Source organism: Vitis vinifera, chromosome 13 (assembly GCF_030704535.1).
Source record: "Vitis vinifera cultivar Pinot Noir 40024 chromosome 13, ASM3070453v1".
NCBI classification, from domain to species: domain Eukaryota; kingdom Viridiplantae; phylum Streptophyta; class Magnoliopsida; order Vitales; family Vitaceae; genus Vitis; species Vitis vinifera.
This window is the reverse complement of record NC_081817.1, coordinates 5,851,382-5,874,765: the sequence shown is the minus strand read 5'-3', so window position 1 is coordinate 5,874,765 and position 23,384 is coordinate 5,851,382. Positions and strand designations below refer to the sequence as shown.

The window sequence follows — 23,384 nt, the reverse complement described above, 5'->3', positions numbered from 1 at the left end:
TAATTTTAGGAGAGAATCAAGCCAGATTGATATCTTCTTATTCAGTCATTTGTGTATATATATGTGTATGATGTGTACCTAAAAAATCAATAAAGGAATTCAGAAATTCTTCAATCACATTGGTGATCCATCAAGTTGCCTCTAAAAGTACAACTGCTTGCAGTTGCTACAGTTCCTTGGACAATGTTCACAAATTCGACACCTGACACAACCTAGAAAGCAACCCTTTCACCCAGATTTGTATTGCTAAGGGTACACTCATCAAGTTGGAAGCTCATCACTTCTGCATCTAGATGGCACCACTCTATTGTAAACAATGAAAGATACACATGATTTAAGATTCTTGGTGACACATCTGAGAAATTCATAGTGGATCTCATGGTAGGTCCACATTGGAGAGTTAGGGAATATATTTTTTTTCAGTTGAGATCGTTCACATAAAGCTACTTCCTCTGATCAACATCTATACTATAGCAGGCCACATGCCCTAGGACACAGTTCTGTGGGCAACCAAAGACGAGTGTATACTGCAAAATGGCAAACCTGTTAGTAAGGTGAATTGTTTTTTTTTTTTTGATCAGAAACAAAGAAAAGTATATTAATAGAGGAAAAGATACAGGAGAAAGATAAGAAAACAAAAGAATGATGAAAGGTCCTTCCCACAAAACAAAAAACTGAACAAAAGAGAAAACACCCAACTAAAGAAAACTAAAAACACAGTAAAAACCCAACACTCTCAAACTTTTGAAGCGCACACCGCAGTCCAGTTAAGTTGTAAAACACTTAGAGGAACTCCTCTAAAAGTTGTAGTACACGAGGCCCAAAGAGAGGAAAAGAACAGAATCAAGTCCCATAACATCTCTTCCGTTCTCCCTTATCCTCAAAGATCCTTTTATTTCTCTGTTGCCATACCATCCAGAACAAAGTAAGGCAAGCGATTTGCCAAAGTGTCTTGCCTCTTAAAGAGTTCCCCAATCCTTTAAAAGCAATAACCAACATGTCCTCAATACTCCTTGGAGGAACCCAAGCCAACCCTACTAAATTGAACAACTTGTACCAAAGTCCAATGGTAACAGGGCAATGAAGAAAAAGGTGGCCTATCGATTCTCCATTTCCTTTGCAAAAAATGCACCATTAGGGACAGAGGGATTTGTAAGGTCTTCTCAATTGCAACTTGTCATTGGTGTTTACCTTCCTATGTGCTACTAACCAAGCAAGGGCCTTAACCTTTGAGGGGGCTTTTGAACTCCATAAGAACTTGGCCGGAAGGAACAAGATAGGATTTGAGACTTTTGATAAGGCCAAGAAAAAAAATTTCATTGAAAACAGGCCTGATGATGACAAAGGCCACTCTCTTGAATTTGCCAAAGAAGGAGAGAAAAACACTAAACTAAGGGAAGACATTAAACTCTAAAGGAGATCAATTTCTGAATCAGTGAGATTGCGACGAAAATTAAAATTCCAAAACAGTGGAAATGAATTGCCAAGGACATTTGAGATAGTGAGGTTTTTCACATAAATAACTCTATAAAAACCAGCAAATTGAGAGCACAAAGATTGGTTACCCTACCAATGATCTTCCCAAAAACAAATTCTCTCTCCATTCCCCACCACTAGGCGGACAAAAGGGGAGAAATCCTAGAAAACTTGAACAATAGCCTTCCAAGGACATCTGTGTGACCATTTAACCACCATGTTGGCGTCTCATCCATTAGGATGTGTCCCATAAATACTCGCAATAACCTTATGCCAACGACCATTCCTTTCTCTAGGGAACCTCCAAAGCCATTTCCCTAAGTTTCTCAAAGAAGTCTTCCCAAAACCCAAACCTCCCAACTCCTTTGGTTTACTAACAACATCCCATTTGATAAGATGATCTTTCTTTTCTTCCCCCGCCCCAGACCAAAGAAAATCCCTTTGCAACTTCTCAATCTTTGAGGTTATTGATTCTGGGATTTTGAAGAGGGAGAGGAAGTAGCTAGGGATGTGAGACAGACTTGACTGAATTAAAGTAATCCTTCCTCCCAGAGACAAAAAAGGCCTTTTTCCAACCATCCAACTTCCTCGAAATTCTCTCAACCACCGGATCTCAAAAGCCTATTGTCTTTGGGTTCCCTCCCAAAGGAAGGCCTAAATAAGACAAAGGCCACTCTGACACTTTGCAATAAAAAACCGAGGCCAAACTAGACAGCAACTCCTGCCCAGTATTAATACCTGAAATGGTGTTTTTTTCTAGGTTGATTTTTAAACCTGATACTTGCCCAAAAACCAAAAGGATATAATCTTTAGGTTTTGAAGATGTTCCAGAGAGGCTTTAGAGAAAAAGATGGTGTCATTTGCAAATTATAACAAAGACACTTTAGTCCTATCCCTCCCCACAAAGAAACCCTCAGTTAGCCCAGTTTCCTCTACTTTGATCATCAACCTACTTAGAACATCTGCTACTAAAGTAAAAAGGAAAGGAGAAAGGGGGTCTCCTTGTCTCAAGCCTTTAGAGGCCTTAACCCAACCCTTTGCATTCCCATTAACTAGGATTGCAAAACTTGATGAAGACAAACATCCCCTTATCCAAGATCTCCATTTTGGACTGAACCCCTTCCTTTCTAGCACATGATCTAAAAAGCCCCAATCCACATGATCATAGGCCTTCTCAAAATTGATTTTGAAGACTACCCCTTCCTCCCCTGACCTTCTTTTCTCATCTACCACTTCATTGGCTATCAACATAGCATCCAAAATGTGTCTCCCTTCAACAAAGGCTCCTTGAGAGCCAGAGACTGTTTCATGGAGGACTTTGCGTAAATGCCCTGATAAGACCTTAGTAAGGTGAATTGTTGAGAGACTATGAAGTTATATAACATGGCAAAAGCATGATAGCATCATAAAGAGGAAGCTTCAAATAAAGGACATAAGGATTGAAAGCATCCACACGTAAAATGGTTTATTCCTGATTTGGAGTAACAGTTCCATCTCTTAAAGATATGCTGGAAATTTTGTATGACTACTGGGAAATAGCCATCTGATATTGGAAAATATTCCCTTTATAGAATAACTAGAGAAATGTAACTTTGTTCCATAAAGGAAAAATATGTTCCTATTTCACATATATGATAAGCACTCTAGCATCCATATGTTTCTCAAAGAACCATGATATCTTTACATTCTTATATGTTAATATTGCTGCTTCAACCAGAACTCTTTTGATTAAACCTTAGTAAGGTAGGAATGAATGACACTTTTTGTTTGATCAGGAGCCAGTTAGAACTGCAGTAATTGACTCAAGATTTCGGGTTACAGACAATGGAAGAGAGAACATCCAAAGACATGTATGAACCTACAATCAGCATTCATATGGGTGCTGAATAATCATTTTTTCTTTAATGGGTGTGCAAAAGATTTTTTCTTCCTTTAATAGCTCTATATTTTAACCTTGTTTGCAACTTGCAGGTATTCTTCATCTTCACACTTTATGATACTTCTAATCCCAATAATCAGCTTAAGGTGTGGTGAATTTCTAGTCAAATATGTTCATTTTTATTTTATAATTTATTGACATAAGTCTGAAAATGTTAACTCTATAGTTGGGAGCAAGTAGTTCAGAAGAAGCAGCAAAATGGATTCATTCCTTACAGGAAGCTGTAACCAAGGTTTCGAATTACTGACTTATAACCTACCAGTATCATCTTTTTACTCACAATGGAAGCCTGATATTCTAGTATATGTGCAGGAGTGTGCAAACCCAACAAATGATGTTGATCCTTATCCTAAGAGCAAAAAGCAGTATTTGAGGTACATCATGCATGCTCCAGCATTACACATTGATAAAATGGAGCTTCCCAATACTATAGTTCTCTTTATTCTCTTTCTTCTTGTGAGTTTTTTTAAAGTACCATAATTCTCTCTCACAAATTTTATTCTTGTTGGGATAGTTCAGAAAAAGAAAAGGGCATGCTTGGTAGTAGAAAAGAATCGTTTTCTGTTTTCAGAAACAGAGAACAATAAAGTGACCAAAAGAAAATTTTTGGTGCACATTTCAAAAAGTTATCTTTTAAAAACATTTCCTGAAAATCAATTGTTACTAGAAAGCATGAAAATATTGTTTTCTACATTAAAAAATGTGAACACCTTAACAATTGAAAATGATTCAAAACAAACATATTCTTTGTCTCTATATTTTCTGAAAATGATGTAATTTAAAACAGATGCATATTTATTTCACTATCAAGCAGACCTTAGTGTTTTACTCCTTGCAACTAATGGTATTGCTTTGATATCTCCATTCTTGCAGAGATGGGCACATACACATGCAAGGCTAGTAGGCTGATTTAGCTATGACGTGCATATCTTTACATTTATTTGTTTTAGTTACTTATATCTGTATTGAAAGATTACTTCGAATATTCAAAGACACATACATACATGGTTTCAGAATTGTGAATTTGGATATTTTAAAATGCAGTGAAATTCCATATTTTGGAAACTATAATTGGTTCCTTCGATGTTTTTCATCTGGATCGTAAAGCCTTTGATTCTATCTTGATATGTTTGGCTTCTGACCCTGACCTACTCAGCTTAATATATCCTTATTAACAGTACTAGTTACAACATGCATATTAAGAACATGATGGTTCCTTTTTTTTTTTTTTTTGCCCCCTTTAGTATCTTTCAAACTGCTTCCTTATAGTTGAAATTTGATTTTTCCTGCTTCATTCCTCAGATTTGTCTATATTTTTTGGGTCTTACTCCTGCTTTGAGGAGTTGGTGAATACATTCTACATTTATATTGTATTCTTCTTCATCATCATGCATTGGGTTTCATTTCTTTAGCATAGTGTATATATGCGATTTTCCTTTTTCAATTTCATAGGATTTCTACCTCTTGAATCTATAAAATCTCCTTCTCTCTCTCTGTCTCTCTCTATCAGATTACATGGTTCAAAGAAGACAGGCCATAAAACGTCTTTAGACTGGACTGTTAGCTCACCTATGCATACGGATGCAATTGCCTCTGATGTTGTTGCACCTTCACCATGGAAAATTTTTGGTTGTCAAAATGGTAAGAGTCAAGTTCTTTGTTTGCGTTTCAAATGTCTGATTACATGTCTGAATTCAATATGTCCAAAATTTGAAACTTATGCAGGGTTGCGGCTATTCAGAGAAGCAAAAGATGGGGACTCTCATAGGATGGTAGGTTGCTCTCTTGATTCAATATTGTTTGTAATGGTATGGGATTTTGTTTCTGAAATATGTTTCTATCCTTAGAACTGGGATGATCATCCCGCAATAATGGCAGTAGGAGTGGTTGATGCAACTCCAGAGGCGATTTTCCGGGTGCTTATGTCTCTTGGTCCTTCAAGATCAGAGTAAGATTTCTAGTATATTTCCTCTTTTCTTCTATTGATGTTATGAAAATCTCTCCAATAGAGATGTGTCATTGTATCATGTGGTGCACATGCTCTTGAATCTTTGCAATCCATCAATTAGCTGTATGATCTAATTAATGTATGACAGAAGGGAAAAACTTTAGTGAGAAGGGAATTAGACAGGAAGAGAGAAAAAGAAATTAGGTAAAAATAGAATAGAAATTACACAAAAAATAAATAAATAAATAAATAAAGTAGGGAGAAAGAAATCCCATTCCATCTATTCTGTTCTGTATCTATCCTAACATTAAGTCTGTTAGTTGATACTTAACATTGTATCAGTAATGAAAGCCATGTAGCTCTACCAAAGAGCTGGTAAAGCTTGCCTTTAACCCACAAACACACTCGAATCTATTAGTTCTATGCAGTTTGGAGTCAGCTGTCATCTGTAGTTGACTTGTGTCCAATTCATACATATAGAATTTTTTCTTTTTCTTTTTTGTTGGTAGCATATTTTTTTTTTTTTTTGATAGGAAACCACACGAGAATATATTGATAGAAAAGAAGTACACAAGGAGGATGAGAAATCCTCCCTCCAAAAGAAAACTAGACAACAAGAAAAAATAACAAAGCACTAGACCGTCCCAATGGAACTATTTGAACAACACACTGATAACCAATCAAGTTGTAGTACGTTAAGGGGGGTGCCCTTAAAACCCGCTGAACAAAATGCCCAAAGGGACGCAAGGAAATGAATGGAATCCCAAAGATTCCCTGCATTCCTAGCCTTGTCCTCAAATATCCTAGCGTTTCTTTCACGCCATACAACCCAGATTAACGCTATACTCGCGTTTTGCCATAGAATTACCCCTCTTTTAGACTTGCCAAATCCTTTGTAATTGATGAACATCATGTCTGAAATGCTTTTCGGAGGAACCCAATCCATCTTGGCTAACTGAAAAAGTCTGTGCCACAACCCCAACGTAACTGAACAATGAAGGAAGAGATGATCTGCTGATTCTCCTTGCTCCATACACAACTTACATATGTCAGGGCTAATAGCTTTGTGGGGTCTCCTCAATTGTAGCAAGTCATTGGTATTCACCTTCTTATGTGCCACAAGCCAGATAAAGGCCTTAACTTTGAAAAGGACTTGAGATTTCCAAACAAACTTAGTGGGGAAAAATGGAGATGAATCAGGCATTTGGGACAGGGCTGTAAAGAAAGATTTGACTGTGAACAAACCTGAAGAACATAAGGACCATGATCTCGCGTCTGAAGCGGAAGTGGATAAGTTCATACAATCTAGAGAGTGCATGAGGCGCTCTAGATCTTCTATCTCAGAATCGGTTAGATTACGACGGAAATTAAAGTTCCATGAGAAAGGGCGAGACGAACCAAGGATTGAAGATATTGGAATATTTTTATCCATTACTACTCGAAATAGTCTTGGATATTGGTCTTTTAAAGTTTGGTCCCCCCACCACAAATCTTCCCAAAAGCGAATTCTTTCCCCATCTCCTACGATAAACCGAGTATACTTGGAAAAATCCTGAAAGCCTTGTGCTATGGCCTTCTAAGGACAGCGGTGTGACCATTTGACTATAGTATTGGCATCCCAACCATTTGAGTGTGTCCCGTATATGCTAAGAATGACTTGATGCCAAAGAGATGTACTCTCCCTAGGGAACCTCCACAACCATTTCCCTAGAAGAGCACGATTCCTTAAAGGAATCTTCCCAATCCCCAAACCTCCTATAATCCTCGGCTTGCATACTGTTTCCCACCTAACAAGATGATCTCTTTTACCTTCCCTAACCCCTGACCATAGAAAGTCCCTTTGTAACCTCTCTATTTTTGCAGCCACTGAAGCTGGAATCTTAAACAAAGAAAGGAAGTAGCTTGGGATATGGGAAAGGCAAGAGTGTAGGAGAGTTATCCTACCACCAAAAGATAAGTAAGCCTTTTGCCATCCGTCTAATCTCCTAGAGATTCTTTCAATCACTGGATCCCAAAATCCACAAGCAGTTGGGTTCCCTCCCAAAGGAAGACCCAGATAAAGAATAGGCCAATCTGAAGCCTTGCAATCAAGCAGCAACGCTAACCTAGAAAGATGATTCTGATCAAGGTTGATGCCAAAAAGATTACTCTTGTCAAGATTGACCTTAAGCCCAGAGATTTGACCAAACACTAACAATAAACTCTTAAGAGTTTGCACTTCTTCCTCTCTAGGGCTAGCAAATAGGATAGTATCATCTGCGAATTGCAGATGGGACACCTTACATCTATTTCTACCTACCCTGAAGCCCTCTAGCAAATTTCTTTCCTCAGCTTTCAACAGCATTCTACTCAACACATCTGCAACAATAGTGAATAGGAAAGGGGATAACGGGTCACCTTGTCTTAAACCTCTAGCTGCCTTGACCCATCCTTTAGCATTACCGTTCACTAGAATAGCATAAGAAACCGATGACAGACAACCTCTCATCCAACTCTTCCATCTAGGACTAAAACCCTTCTTCTCCAACACGTGATCTAAGAAATCCCATTTCACATGGTCATAAGCCTTTTCAAAGTCTATCTTGAACACAACTCCCTCCTTCCTTGGTCGCTTTTTCTCATCCACAATCTCATTGGCTGTAAGAATTGCATCCAGAATTTGTCTCCCTTGTACAAAGGCACCTTGAGTGGAGTGGATGGTCTCTTGTAGAACTCCTCTTAGACGCCCTGACAATACTTTTGCTATTATCTTATATAGACAAGTGATCGGACTGATAGGTCTAAAATCCGAAATCTTCTTTGATTGACTTTTTTTAGGCAAAAGGACTATGAAGGAAGCATTAGTGTTTTGATTAATAATCCCACTGTTGTGAAACTCTGCAAACACCCTCACTAAGTCTTCCTTGATCACATCCCAACAGTCCTGAAATACTGCTATGGTGAAACCATCAGGCCCTGACGCCTTATCCCTATCTAACTGAAAGATGACATTAAAGATCTCTGCTTTGGCGAAAGGGGAATCCAACCTAGATGCACTCTCTTCTGAAATAGGGGACCAATCAATACCTTCTACTCTCCATGACTCCCTAGTAGGACACAAGTAGAGCTTTTTGAAATATAGTAATATCTCCTCTGTGATGCTCTTGGAACTGTCCAGCACCAAACCTCTTTCATTCTCCAAGATTTTGATGAAGTTCTTGTTACGTCTCCCATTAGCCACTTTATGAAACAACTTTGAGTTACAATCCCCTTCCTTAACCCATTTTATCTTAGCTTTTTGTTTCCAATGGATTTCTTCCCTTAAAATTAGCTCCTCTAACTCCCCTTTTCTTATAGCTCTTTGAGCTGCAAGATCAGAAGAGAGAGCCCCTTCTTGTTCAATGGCATCAATGTTAGCTATTTCATCCGAAATGGTTTTTTTCCTTTCCTTAAGCATTCCAAAAGTATTCTTATTCCAATCTTTCAATTTTGCCTTAACGAATTGTAACTTCCTCATGAACTTGTGACCTTCCCAACCATTTCCTTCAAATTCTCTCCACCAACTGCTAAAGCTCTCTTTGAAATTATGATGTTGCAACCACATATTCTCAAACCTAAAAGGTGTTGGTCCCCACTTGAACGGATTAGTTTCCAAGACAATCGGCCAGTGATCTGATGTCCATCTAGGAAGAACTTCTTGAAGGCTTTGAGGGAAGGAAAGCTCCTACTCATTTGAATAGAGAAACCAATCCAATCTCTTGCACACCGGTGACTCCTGCATGTTTGACCAAGTAAAAGAGGCATTCCTTAATGGGGGATCATGTAATTCGCTTTCTCTTATAAAACCATCAAAATCCCTCATGCTGGAAGTGACTCTAGATCCCCCCAGTTTTTCTGATCTTCTCCTAATCACATTGAAGTCTCCTCCAACGCACCATGATGAATAAGTAAGACCAAAAAGGTCTGACAACTCCACCTAAAACTCCTTCCTAATTGATGGATTATTTGGACCATAGACTGCAGACAACCACAATGGTCCGCTTCCATCCAACAAGAACTTGACTGAGACGGAAAAGGATCCAATTACCACCTCCTCACCTCTCATTTTTTTTGAGTCCCAAATGATCAAAATCCCTCCTGGAGCCCCGCACGCCAGAAGAATAGCCCACTCCTTATTCCTGACCGACCAGACACTACCTACAAACCTTCTGTCGCACACCTCTCTTTTTGTTTCCTGAAACATCACTACATCCGGATTCTGAAGCCGCAGAAAATCCTTAACCACCCTCCTCTTTGTCCTAGATCCCAACCCCCTTATATTCCAACTTATGATCTTCATAAAAACACCTCACTGCCCCTAAAACCAGACCATCACCACCAAAACTCAATTGCCTATGGCAATTCTGTTCTTTCGTCTTGAGTACACCTTAATATCCAAGGAACTCAAGACTTCACAGACTTTAGCCATCTTGCTAGGGGAAAGACCTTCTATATGGAATCCACTCGTCTGGGAGAAATCTGAGACTCCCTTGCTTACTGTTCCCAGAATAGGGCCCCCATGAGGCGAGCTGGAATTGGTCATATCATAGATAAGGCTCTCTGACATCAGATTCATTCCAGCCATCTGGGACTCCACTCCAACATGATTAGGATTGCCAGCATACCCAAGACGATGATCCCCATCGTCTCTTTTTTTTAAGCAATTTTCAGTTAACACTCGGTTTTTCATAGGATACTGGGAATGAAAGGCTGAAATGGAAGAATCGGGTTCAAAAGGACTCTGGTGTGGAGGAGCCACACCAGAAAAGGGATACCGTAAAGGCAGAGAAGGCTGAGGAGAAAGATGAGCAGAAACCTGGAAAGTTCCCACTTTCGTCAATCCGCAGTCCCCCCCAAAGATAAGCCCTTTTTCTCTGTTCTCGTGATAAGAAGGATGATCCGCGACTGAAGAACCACTATGAGAATAACCCACAAAGCCCTTAAAACCTTCTCCGTCTTCTCCTATAGCATTATTGCGCTTTCTCTCCTTCTCTTTTGACATAAAAGGAACCCTAGGAGTATTCCTTTGTTCCTCGATTTCCTCCGTCGGCGTCATTCCTTCCTCGGAACCCCCTTGAAACAAAAGAGATCCCACTTTGGCGACTTCTTCCACTGAAAGAGAATCGCTACCTGTCGGCGATCTCTCAGCCGTAACTGACTTTTCTCGGCTTCGATCTCCTTGTCGGCTTTCAGAGCTTGACGGAAGTAGGACATTCCACAGCTTCTTTGAACCACGCATCACCGTGGGTTCCCTCCGTTGAAGTTCAGAGTCATCGTAACCTACCTTCGCCTTCCCCTTTGCAGCGTGAGAAGCCCTGTGTGTCGGGCCCTTCCACGATCAGTTTTGCTTACCCCCCGACTCTTGGCCCATCTGCTGGATCGGGCCTCTCCCAGGGGCTTCCCTCTTCCAGCCCACATCATTTTCTGACATAGGCCTGGGCTTACTAAAATATTGGGCCCTTGACAAATGTTTGGAGGCCCAGATCTCATCCATGATATTTGACTGGGCTTTGACCTTGCCCTCCTTCTTTGGCCCAACACCACCTGCCTCCAGACTTTTAAATTTTGAATTAAAAGACGTAGAAGGCCAGCTGTTTGCCTCTTCTGTCCGCTTCGTTCCACGTGTGCTCCCGGGAGCATTTCCAGCCTTTTGACCCTCTCTCCACTCCATCAGTTTGTCAGCTGCCCCAGCCAAGGACACCTTTCCAGCCGTTGATCTATCTTCAACTTCCCTCCTTCTGCCAGCTATCCCCGAGTGAGCCTCAGCCAAATGCCGAGTTAACTCACCCATTTTTCTATCCTGCTTGCCATCTTCTTTCCCTACCACTGTAACTGAGACTGTGAAGTCCCAACCCCCGTCTACCACCTCAATCAAAGCGGGAAGCACCGATCTTTCTTTCATAACTACTCTCACCCTAGCTTTGCTTAGATAAAAAATTTTCAGTGTACGCCAATCTATCTCTGTCACCGTCCCCCATTGCTCCATGATTTTCTTCAAGTGAACCTCAGACCATAAATGGAATGGTAAACCCCTTAACTCAATCCAACCTTCCTTGAATTTCCCCTCTATTTCAGAGTTTTCCTTTGGCGACCATTTTCTCAACAAGACTGTATTTCCTCCTTTAATCTTGATGAACCTTGACTCGTGTAGTGTTACAGCCTCCTCTAAGGTTTCTACAAAAAACAATGCTTTTCCTCCGGCGAATGGAACCACTGTCACCACGCCTTTGTGCCCTAACCTTCTCGCTAAAGCCCGACCAACCTCGTCCCAGTTAACAGAATCATCTTGACATTCACACACCACGGCCCTCGCCCATCTCCCTATAGATACAAGGCCGCCTCTCCTCGGTCTTTCTTCACTGACTACATTCGCAAAGGACCGTTGCAAGGGACCCGCGAATTTGTGCAGATTCCTTCCTTCCCTGCTCTGCCTACCTTTTTCGTCAAAACCCGAGGAGGGGACCACCAGCATTGAATACAACGCTTCCTTCAAAAGTTCCCATCCCCTGCCATTGTCCCCCTCAGGTATTACCAGAAAGGTTGACTTCCTTCTGGATGCAAATTCTGATAATCTTATATACCTGCCATGCTCGTTGAATCCAACCTCCAATAGATGAACACTGTTCTTTCCTCTAAATTTTCTGTTGAAACCCATAAAAATCTTCATCTCAATGGCCTTTGTCAATTGTTCTATCAACCAGCTAACCTCTTCCTTCTCAAAACCAAGGACGAAGGCAGAGCCTTTACTGTGCTCTGTTATTGAACACCATCTTCCTCCGATTCCTCCCTCGAAGCTAACCCAGAATGTCTTCCTCTCCACTGAGACCTTCAAGGTCCTTCCCATATTTCTGTTCCTCACGCAGTAAAGATGCAATATGGATTAATCTGATTCCGAGTGATACCATGAGGTAACTTGTCAAATATTATGGTAGCATATTTTTTATATGCTTTCATAAGATTTTTGTGCTTTCTAAGCCATTATGATAATATTGATGGATTTCTAGGTTGCCTTAGGTCTGAGATGCTAGGCCCGCCCAAGTTCATTGCTAGATTGGCCTGAACTGGATGCATTGCCAACCACCCCTTTATTTATTTATTCATTTAGGCTCATAATATTTCATCTAGCCATGGGGAACTACCACCTAAGTATTTGCCATTGTTTTCTTGTTTCTTTTTCTTCCCTATGCACCCTTTTACACCCTCTAGAGAAGGAGCTAAAAGGGCCCTTCTATAGAAGTTCCATTTACTTCCTGTACAGCTTAAGCACGACTCTCTGAAAAGAAGGAAACTATCTTAAGACAATGAAGAGTCTTAAGATATACGATATGAAAAGTTGCATGGTGATTAATTTGTGTTATTTGTTAGAATGTTCTTATTCCAAAGGCTAAATGATGAAGTGTCCTTCAGATAGGATTTCTGTTTTTACTGATGCAATGTGGAGAGAATTAGTTGTATTTTTCAGACTTCAGGTTTCATTGTCACACCCAAATGCTAAGCTAAAATTCAAACTAGCTCCTAATATTTAGCCTTCCCTGATGATAAAATGTTCTCATTCCAAAGTTTAAACTGCCAAGTGTATTGCAGATGGGATTTCTGTTTTTACCAAGGCAGTGTGGTTGAGCACCTTGATGGTCATACAGATATTGTTCACGAGCAGTTTTACCGTGATTGGCTACCATGGTTAGATTTGGAACCTCTTTGAAGAGAACACACTTATGAGAACACATTTATGATAGACCTGATTGTTAAATCTTTGTTGTTTGCAGGGGAATGAAACGAAGAGATTTACTGATGCAGCGTTACTGGAGAAGGGAGGACGATGGCACATATGGTAGTCATGTTCTGAAAGAAATTTTGTAAAGCAATATGAATCTTTTAAGAGTTCTTATTATCATTCAGGCATTAACTTTCTTTGGCCGATTGTGTCACAGTAATTCTACAGCATTCTGTGTTTCACAAAAAATGTCCACAGCAAAGAAGCTATGTCCGTGCTTGCCTTAAAAGTAATGTATGCTTGTATGCTTTGGATTTTGAAATTAAAATTGTTTTTTTGTTTGTTATTTCTGGTTTTTTGTGTTTTTTTTTTTTAAATTCTTATTAGCAGTTTCAATTTACTAATATGCATGATACATGATTGGAAGGAACACGAGAATCATCTCCTTTCATATAAGTTCATAATGTTCCATTTTCGGCATTATTATTCATATACACAATATTGCGATAGATATGGAACTTCCTGTTTGCTTCTCCTTGTCCTCCTTTCCCAACATTGTCTTGAAGTTGGAATAAATAATGTCCTCTTTCCCATTAGTGATGTCCATTGACTGATATATGCTTTGGTCAGTGATAGGCTTTTTGGAAGAAACATAAGAATCGTCACTTTTTGTTTTATGTTCCTTCTCTTTTTTGCATATTGTACACAAGCATCTTTGTGATTCACATGTGGTGCTTATCCATACCTTCTTATTTATTTCCTCAACAACATTTCGTGATTTTATGATGAGAATAAAGGAATATTGGAATCCAACACCAATGTCAATGAGCTTTCTAGTTCAAAATTAACCTGGTTAATAAAAAAATTTCTGCAGTAGAGATTTCCATTCTGTTTTCTGTATTATGATTTGAATATTTAGAAACTACTGAATTGGAGGGTTTAAGTTACCTATCTAAGTAAACTGATGGATATGATTGTTATGGCGATATGTTGGGCTAGACTGAGGCATGTGTGCATTGCTAATATCTTCATAAGGTCTCAGTCAATGTTTGGAGTTTCCATCTTCAATAGAAATTCTTATTTTGGTTAAATTAATATTATATCCAGATATGTTGGGTTATTTTCGAAATGTCGCCGACACATACGAAATTCTATATGGACAAAAAGGTTGAAGTTAATAGGCATTCTCAATGTCAAATACCTAAAAGTGGCATGAAATTGGAATGGAAGGTTGAATTGTCATTAAAATAAAGTTCAGTCCAGATAACAAGTTTCTCTGTTAGAGTCTCTGGCGTCTGAGAGCTAGCTCATTATTTTTCCAAGGTCCTCATAGAGATAAGATGTGAAGAAATGCAAGACAGCAATGACATTACTAAAAATGATATGATGGTCATATGCTTGCACCACTGTTCCCTTCACTTATTTTAATTTTTAAAAACCATTCACATCCTCTTTATTCTGCTGCCTAATTCCTTTTTGAATTGTTCGGTCTATGACTTGACCTTGTGTATTCTAAAGAGCAGTGTGTAGTTCAGCTAACTTTTTATTGTATGAATGTTTACTTTGATAACCACTCAGGTGGAGGATATGTAATAACTCCTATGGACCATGGAAAAAGGTCGCTTGTGAAACATATGCTTGCTGCTGATTGGAAGTTCTGGAAATGTTGTCTACCGGCTTCGTCTGCAAGATCCATAACTATCCGTATGCTTGAGAGGGTTGCAGGTGCACTTCTACTAATTGAGAAAGAGTTGCTCTTTTAGTTTTTAGCTTCTTTTTTGAATGGGAAATTTATCTGTATTTAATAGTTAACATCTCTGTTTTTGCAATGGGCAGCATTAAGAGAGCTGTTCAAATCCAAAGCTGGAAGTTGCCCCTCTGAATTAACATCTGGGAAGTTGCAAAGAGATATGGAGCTGCCCCAGAGTCAAGAAGATAGCATTAAGGTTGAAGTTCAAAAGCAGGAAGAAATTAAGAAGAAAGAGAAGGTTGATTTAATGGAAGATGGGGCAGAGAAATTGCCTTCAAGACCTGCAAGTTTTGTGGGACTAAATGATGCAGCTGATGAGTTCTTTGATTTTCCGGAACTGTCAGATGGTAACGAATTAGAGAATGAATGGCCTTCTGAACAGTGTTCAAGCCTGCACTCTCTGGTAATTGCTGGTCACATAGATGACATTCTCTTTTTCCAGTAGTAGTGTGCTCAAACTTCAAAGATTAATTCACTTCTATTTATTTCCTCATCATATTTTTTCTTGTAATGAACATCATTGACTGCCTTTGTTGAAGTCAGAGTGTGGAGCTACAATTTGGAAGTATATAGTTGCTAGCTTCAGCATCTCTCCCTTGTTATTTACATCAAAATTTTTCACTATGTCATTAAATAATTTGATTTCAAGTTTATGACTTTTTTTATTGGGTTAGTTACCTTTAACCACCAATTTTATATTTTTACATCGTGGTTTCTACATTGAACGTTTCATTAAGAGATACTATATATGTTAGTATTTTACAGAGGTCCTCTTATTTCTTTGATGCACCTAAGAGTAAAGCAAGGTTGGGAAGTTTTTCTCCCTGATTTTAGATGTATATGGTCAACTTGAAAGAATTGGATGACTGTGTTTGTTTGATTGCTCAGATTTAGCATAAGCTTGGTGTGATAAATCCATTATTGGCCTAGTCTTATAATTTTAGATCAAAAGATAGGCATTTATGGAAAAATGACCTTCCCATATTATTTTTTACTCATGATTCACTGTACATGAATTTGGCCTTTTTCTATTTCTTTCTCTTGTCAGGGGTGTTTGCACATCCCATGAGAATGAGGCCATCTTCTGTGTTTCAAGTAGCATTTTTGAAACCAGTTTGTGCATTCAAAAATGCTATGTAAAGCTTAATAAAATGGTTTCATTTCTGTGGACTACCAAATTTCCCCTGGTATATATTCTTCTTATCTTTTGTTAGCTATAGAAATATTTGATGATTGATGAATGCTGTTTGTTCTTTTTTTCTTTCTTTTTTTCCATTTTTGGTAACATAGTTGATGTTTTGAGATGTGCAGGATATACACCAGCCTAAACTGTCATCTGCTGCCTCTTTTGTGAAAAGATTGCATGACCTTGCAGGTGAGTCCTGTTCAGGCACTATTGTATATCTTGTATGATGGATAGATTGGATTGATGTAACCATTGGTTAAAAAAAAGTGTCTGATTTTGAGCTGACTCAAAACTTCCGTTTGCTGCAGTTCAAAAGAAGGGGTACATGGACTTAAAAGAAGTATCTAGGGAAGATGATATATCATGCTGCTATGGATCCACTCTTGAAAAAGACCCAAATTGTACTTTGGATTGCAGCTGGGCAGAAGCTGATCCATCTACATTTCTAATACGTGGAGATAATTATCTAGTAGACCATCAGAAGGTATCCATTCAATTCTTGCTGTTGTTTTGAAAAGACAAACAAGAATTTGAAATTCAAATAGGTTTGCATATAGCTTTACATATGACCTTAATTGATCAGTTTGGTATGTCAAAATTACTGCATGATCTAGGGGCATTCATCTTGCACATTTGGCTGAAGTTCACCTATATTTACTCTCTAACTTGAATTTGTGAGAATGTTTTGACACTGTTTTACATGGCTTTGACAATCTCTGAATGGATATGCTCCTCGTTACTTTGATTAATTGGCTAAGACTAACAGGGTGTTTCAACACATTAAAATGTGTCTATTTGTGTTTGTATTATTTGAAAAGGGTCCATATTATTCATTAGAAGTACATATTGTGAGATGATTTACTGGAGGTACATATTTTGAGGGGTAGAGGGAGGGAGAGAAAGGGGGAGGGGGTGAGGAGAGAAAGAGAGAGAGAGAGAAAGAGAAATTGATTCTTTGAATGGATATGCTCCCCATATCTTCCAATTAGATAAGACGGTGTTTAGACACATTAAAATGTGTCTATTTGTTTCTGTACCATTTGAGAAGTGTTCATACCGTTTTTTGGGAGCACATATTGAGAGATGGTGTATTAGAAGCGGTACATATTGGAAGATGATTAATTGTGGATTGTGATGAGAGAATCAGAAGTTGTTTAATGAAAATCATATTTGGAGTTGTAAGTGCAGATGAATTTGATAATGTTGGTAAGATTAGAAAACATAATTTTTTTTTCATTAAAAAGATTAGGGCATCTGAGTCCAGAGCGGCTTGGGGAAAATTGATGAAAATGAAGGCTTTAAAACTAGATGGTCCTCCAATTGAGGCTTGGGAGTATATGCAGGATACCATATCAGACTTATGACCTGCTTTGATAGTTAGACCACAATTGTGGGACTAAATTATGATGCAGGAGTATTGGACCATCGGTTAGAATTTATTGGAGCAGTTGAGATGTGTACTTTATTATGGAAGAAAAGTGACAAAAACTTTCATTTGTGCCAGCTGTGAACAACTATAATCAAGTTGATCTGAGCTTATTAAGATGTTTGGATTTGGTTTGATTAGACTAAATCATGTTCAAGCTAAACCCCAAGGTGTAGAAAAAAGAAGCAAACTACCATTTGTAGGACCAGAAGAACCAAGTCAAGCAAAGTCTTAGATATGTCTAGGCTCAACAAGGTCCAACTAAATCAGGTGTCAGCTTAGACAAGTATGTTCAAGCTGGATTTGTTAGTTGTGGCACCATTTTGAGGTTTCACTTGATTACACTTGTTAAGCTCAACTTGACTTGGCTCAACTCACTCAACTCTAGTTGAACACCTAATATATGAGATGTCAACCCATTTCAACTTTCAATTATGAGGAACTCTCTAGGAGCTCGCTATAAACTAAAATCCCATTTTTCATCTAATGGAGTAGGAACTCATATTCTTATCTTGCAACCATTTCCTATTCTTAGATCTGAACAAAGGAATTTATCTTCATAAACATAAACCATAATCTTGTTCACATGGTCATTTTTTGGATGAGAGATAAGATTATAATAAATGGTGGGGCACAACTTGCATTTGTAATTGAATGTGAGTGGTCCAATTGACAAAGTAAGAAGAGAAAGGGCAAAGGACTGACATCAACTCTTATGAAATTGCATGAGCTTGAAGCAGCATGGAATTTGGGGCATGTCATGAGTTTGAAGTAGCAATAAGATTTGCATGTTGAGGCAGGACTGCAGAGAAAGAGCTGAGAGAAGGCCTAGCCCTAATTCTTTGAATTACACCTGCAAGTTTCAAAGGGTAAATCTTCACTCTAATAAACCAAAAATAAAGAAATATAATTTGTATGTGAATTCAGCTTTTGTATGAGGATCAAGTTCTTTTGCTAAATCAACAAACTTGAACAAGCCCTGTTATTGATCCAAGCTTGAGTTGCTCATGAACAATTCAACTCATTTGCAGCCTCAGTCATATAGTAAGATTCTCACAAGCATAAAATAGTAGACTCTATGAAATAAATTTGAAAAAAATTCTGCTCTCCTTAAAATTGTATTAGAGTACAATATGTACATCCTACTTATACACAATTGAGATTAGACTCCCCTAAAATCTCTCTTATAAATCAGAGATCTTATTCACCTACCATCGATTGTCCTATAATCTCTCACATAAATTATATTTTACCAAAGAAAAAGAAAAGGAAAGAAATAAATACAAAATTATTTTGAATCTGCTAACACTTACCCTCAAGTTGGAGAATAGATGTTGTCCATTCCCAACTTGCATGTAATTATTTGAAACTGGTGACTAGTCAATCCTTTGGTCAACATATCTGCAAGTTGCACTTTTGTTGAAACATGGGGTTTGCAAATCAAACCACCATCGAATTTTTCCTTGATGAAGTGTCGATCTACTTCAACATGCTTCGTTCAATCATGTTGTACTAGATTGTGAACAATATTGATTGTCGACTTGTTGTCACAATATAACTTCATTGTCCCTTCCCACTTGATTCCTAGATCATCAAGGACAATCTTTATCCATAATGACTCACAAATCTCATGTGCCATAGCTCTGAACTCTACTTCTGCACTTAATCGAACCACCATGGATTGCTTCTTACTTTTCTATGTCACTAAGTTGTCACCTAAGAATATACAATAACTAGAGGTAGAACATTGATCTGCCATTGATGTTGCCTAATCCGCATTTGTGTACGCCTCTAGGCTTAGTTCTTCATTTTTCTTAAAGAAAATTCCCTTTCCTGGAGTAGACGTTGAGTAATGTAGAATCCTGTATACCGCCTTTAGATGAACTTCTTTGTAAGCATGCATGAATTGGCTTACAATGTTGATTGAGGCTTATCCATTGAAGTCAAAAGGCTACAAAGCTTCTAGATGACCTTCCCTTAGGTGAAAGAGGCAAATAAGGCAAACCACAAGATAGAAACTTATCTTAACCTAAGCTCTCCCCTTGAAGATAAGTATTTGGAAAAAATGATTGATTTCTAGCAAAAGTGACATCCATGGTCGTAAAAAATTTTCAAGAGGTAGGATGATAACATCTATAACCCTTTTTGGTTTGAGAGTATCCCACAAACACACATTTTAAAGCTTGGGGATCAAGTTTGTTGTGATTTGGAGGATAAACATAGACAAACGATACACAACCAAGAACTTTAAGAGAAAGTTTACTGAAGCTATTCAAATGTGGGAAAAAATTTGAGAGTGTGTCCAATAGAGTTTTATTTTCAAGCACTTTTGAGGGCAATCGATGAATCAAATGAGTTACGATTAAGACAGTCACTCCTTAATGTGATTTAGGCATATTTTTCTGAAAAAGTTAGCCTCGGGTGATTTCTAATAGATGTTTATTTTCCGTTTAACCACACCATTTTGTTGTGGGTGTATAATCCCTTCTTTTTCAAGAAAATGAGATGAAACCTTATTAAAGTACTCTTTCCTATTATCAAATCTAATGACTTTTATTTTAACTCTGAACTGTGTGCTAACCATTTGGTGAAAGATAGAAAACGCAGAACTAACATCTTATTTGTTTTTCATGAAGTATAACCAATTCGCCCTAATACAATCATCAATAAAGGACGCAAACCACATTGATCCAAAAAGACTTACAATTCAAGAGGGACCCCAAACATCAGTATGAAATAACAAGAAAGGAAATGTTAATTTTGTATTACTTAAAGGAAATGGAACACGATGATGTTTAGCTAATTGACAAACCTCACAATGAAAACTGTTAACATCCAATTTATTAAATAATAAAGGAAACTTTTTTTTAGCAAAGAAAAGATGGATGCCCTAAATGAAGATGAAACAACCATATTTGGGCTTTTATTCAATGAGAACATTTTTGAAAAATGAGAGAGTGGCATACGAACACCATTGCCAAAACTGGATCCAAGCACGTACAAACCCTCATTTTCCTTAGCATGCTCAATCGTCCTCGTTGTGGCTCGGTCCTGGATCACACAATGAGATTGGAAAAAGGTGACTGTATAATTCAAATCTTTAGTAATTTGATGAATTGACAAGAGGTTAGCTAAAAGTTTTGGAACATACAACACAGATTTTAATGTGAAAGTCAAAGTTAAAGCAATTTTTCCTTGGTCTGCCACAGTTACTTTGTGTCATCAACAACTTTAATTTTTTTATCCCTAGAACATGGATTATAAGAGCATGTGAGCATGCTGCCAACCAAATTAATATGAAGTGGTCAAGCGGAGAGGTGCTCTAGATGTGTAGTTAGTAGTGTGTAAATGATGAATGGTTAAGAAGGATTCAAGTAGTCAACCCAAGAAGTTGGGATTGAGGCTTTGTTAAGTTCATTAGCTTACTGATACTTTATGGTGTAGATTTTGGGCAATTTAGGAATAACATGTTTATAAATGATATGATTAAAAATGAATTACTTTCTCAAGGAGTTGAGGGTAGCATCAATTGGAGGCAAGATGAGCAAGGCCATGAATTACATGGTTCACAGTTCTGGTTGAAGGTACTAAAAGAAGAGGGTAACACCACAAAGGGTTCGGGTCTAGAGGAAAGAGGTTAGCTCATAATCGTGGCCCTAGATAGATTAGAATGATGAAAAGGGTTTTACTGCAAACCTCAGATATTGGTACAAAGGTATTGCTGATTTTGAATTGAATTGACATCTAAACACTCCCTACATGGTTTCACTCTCCTCAGCGCCACCTTTTAGCACCATAATGGAAATAGTGTATGAGGAAAGAAAGCAGGACTTTCAAAAGACTTGGATGCTGTTTCACGACTTTATGTCAAATATCCAATGGCTAAATATGCTTTGGAACTGGTTTGTGTTAAATGATGTTTTTCATTTTACTTATTTATTTATTTTTTAATTCTATACTAAATCATTCTCTGTTGCTTAGATTAAGGCACAAAAGACCTTGATGCAACTGGTTGGTGCGGATTGGCTAAGATCCAACAAGCGGGAGGATGATCTGGCTGGTCGTCCTGGAAGTATTGTTCAGGTTTGATTTATAAACATAAGTGACCTTTTGGAATAAAGATCTTGTTCATCATAAATAATCATCTATATTCGAGCTAAAACTATATGTGCACATAAACAAGAAAAATAAATAAAAGAGAAAAGAACCCAAAAAGAAAAGAACCAATTTCAATTCTCCTCCTACATGCAAGTTTTGTTGGAACTGTGCAGAAATATGCAGAGTGGAGCAGACCAGAATTCTTCTTTGTTGTTAATCTACAGGTGATTATCATCATCATCATCATCATCATCATCATCATTATCATCCTCAGGAATTAGAAAGATTTACTGTAAGAGTTCTTTGAACAGCTTCCTGGTGCAACTAGATATAATCTTGCTCTATATTACATGTTGAGAACTCCGCTGAAAGACACCCCCTTACTAGAGAGCTTTGTCAATGGAGATGATGCTTTCAGGAATTCAAGGTTTAAGCTCATACCCTACATTTCTCAGGTTAGTATACCCACTAAAAGCATCTCATTCAGCCAAAAAACAAACATAATAGTTGATTGAATTCAGACCATAAATGATCTTGTCTTAACCTATTCTTGCAAATTTATACTATTCCACTCAATGTTGGTCTCTTAGGGGTCATGGATAGTAAAGCAGAGTGTTGGAAAGAAAGCATGCTTAGTTGGTCAAGCACTTGAAACCAATTATTTTCGAGGGAAGAACTACTTGGAGGTAAAATACAAAATTTATAACTAATAAACCAGGAGAGTGGAAGATGGACATTGGTTTCCACTCTCGCTGCTTGTATCAATATTTGAGTTGGATGTTCTGCAATATGCTGATTTGGAAGTGTTTTGCCAAAATTCAGCTTGGAATTGATGCCGGGTCATCAACAGTGGCAAGGGGTGTGGTTAATCTTGTTGTTGGATACCTGAACAATATGGTCACAGAAATGGCATTTTTAATACAGGTAAAAATAGCTATGTCCTCATGATTTATATCAGGGATTGTCATCCATATCCTCTAAACTGACTCAAAAATATGCATGCATGTAAAGAAAATGAAAGATTTTGCAAGATAATCCAAAAATACCAATTATATTTGGGAAAATGGAAGGCAAACGAGAGGAAATATATGTTCCTCTCACCAGCATCATTGTCATTTACTATATATATATACAGGATGGCATGTTTTCTGAACATGTATAAACCCAAAAACATCTTGCAGGCTAACACACAGGAGGAACTCCCAGAAGTCCTTCTTGGAACATGCCGCTTTAATCATCTGGATGCATCCAAGGCCGTTCTAGTACAACCATGACTATCGCCTAGACAATCTCGTAGTAGTCCATTGTAGGGCACACCAGGCACTGGATTACTGAGTTGTGCGGAACAGAAATGTAGACAGGAGAGAGATCCACCTTTTGTTTTGCGACCAATCAAATTCGCATTGGCAGCTGTATCTTTTGTCAAAGAAAAATTCTTTGGCTGGGGCAATTCATTTTGTAAAGTACTACATCCATAAGTACCTAATTCTTCAAATTCATTGATCATAAAAAATTGTGCATTGCCTCTAGTTTAAACCATTATTATAAATTTGAAGCTTTTTAGTACAGATTGTTGTTATGCAGATAAAAGTTTTCCATGCAATTGGATCACTGATCCTAGCCTGAAATCCACTGTGAGCTGAAAGACAAGAAACAGAAATATGAAAACAATCTGGATTGATTGTTTTGTATGGAAACACTCAAGTATCACTTGATTACCCCTTGTGAAGCACTTGTCCTCCTTTTTCACAGGAAATCTTCTCTGGGTTATTTTCCTATCTTGTGTTTGGCTGAGAGGAAACTATTTTTTTTGTCCCATTAAGTGATTT

The 23,384-nt window shown here is 38.1% G+C and overlaps 1 protein-coding gene across 2 annotated transcripts in view; it reads left to right on the top strand.

Annotated features, from left to right (window-relative positions):
• The window catches only part of LOC100259813 (protein ENHANCED DISEASE RESISTANCE 2), a 30,516-nt gene extending 7,393 nt beyond the window's left edge, over positions 1 to 23,123 (top strand). The window contains exons 2-21 of one of the 2 annotated variants that reach the window (XM_002274017.5): positions 3,252 to 3,326; positions 3,448 to 3,501; positions 3,582 to 3,647; positions 3,728 to 3,789; positions 4,926 to 5,056; positions 5,141 to 5,187; positions 5,263 to 5,363; positions 12,966 to 13,061; positions 13,148 to 13,212; positions 13,313 to 13,384; positions 14,674 to 14,820; positions 14,932 to 15,248; positions 16,157 to 16,220; positions 16,340 to 16,515; positions 21,439 to 21,540; positions 21,729 to 21,779; positions 21,867 to 22,010; positions 22,146 to 22,241; positions 22,378 to 22,479; positions 22,737 to 23,123. In XM_002274017.5, coding sequence (XP_002274053.1) covers positions 3,252 to 3,326; positions 3,448 to 3,501; positions 3,582 to 3,647; positions 3,728 to 3,789; positions 4,926 to 5,056; positions 5,141 to 5,187; positions 5,263 to 5,363; positions 12,966 to 13,061; positions 13,148 to 13,212; positions 13,313 to 13,384; positions 14,674 to 14,820; positions 14,932 to 15,248; positions 16,157 to 16,220; positions 16,340 to 16,515; positions 21,439 to 21,540; positions 21,729 to 21,779; positions 21,867 to 22,010; positions 22,146 to 22,241; positions 22,378 to 22,479; positions 22,737 to 22,829 — 2,061 coding nt within the window. In that variant the 3' untranslated portion in view covers positions 22,830 to 23,123. The remainder of the gene's footprint in view (positions 1 to 3,251; positions 3,327 to 3,447; positions 3,502 to 3,581; positions 3,648 to 3,727; positions 3,790 to 4,925; positions 5,057 to 5,140; positions 5,188 to 5,262; positions 5,364 to 12,965; positions 13,062 to 13,147; positions 13,213 to 13,312; positions 13,385 to 14,673; positions 14,821 to 14,931; positions 15,249 to 16,156; positions 16,221 to 16,339; positions 16,516 to 21,438; positions 21,541 to 21,728; positions 21,780 to 21,866; positions 22,011 to 22,145; positions 22,242 to 22,377; positions 22,480 to 22,736) is intronic. The other variant, XM_059741767.1, reaches the window with a different exon arrangement.
• The last annotated feature ends 261 nt before the right edge of the window (positions 23,124 to 23,384 follow it).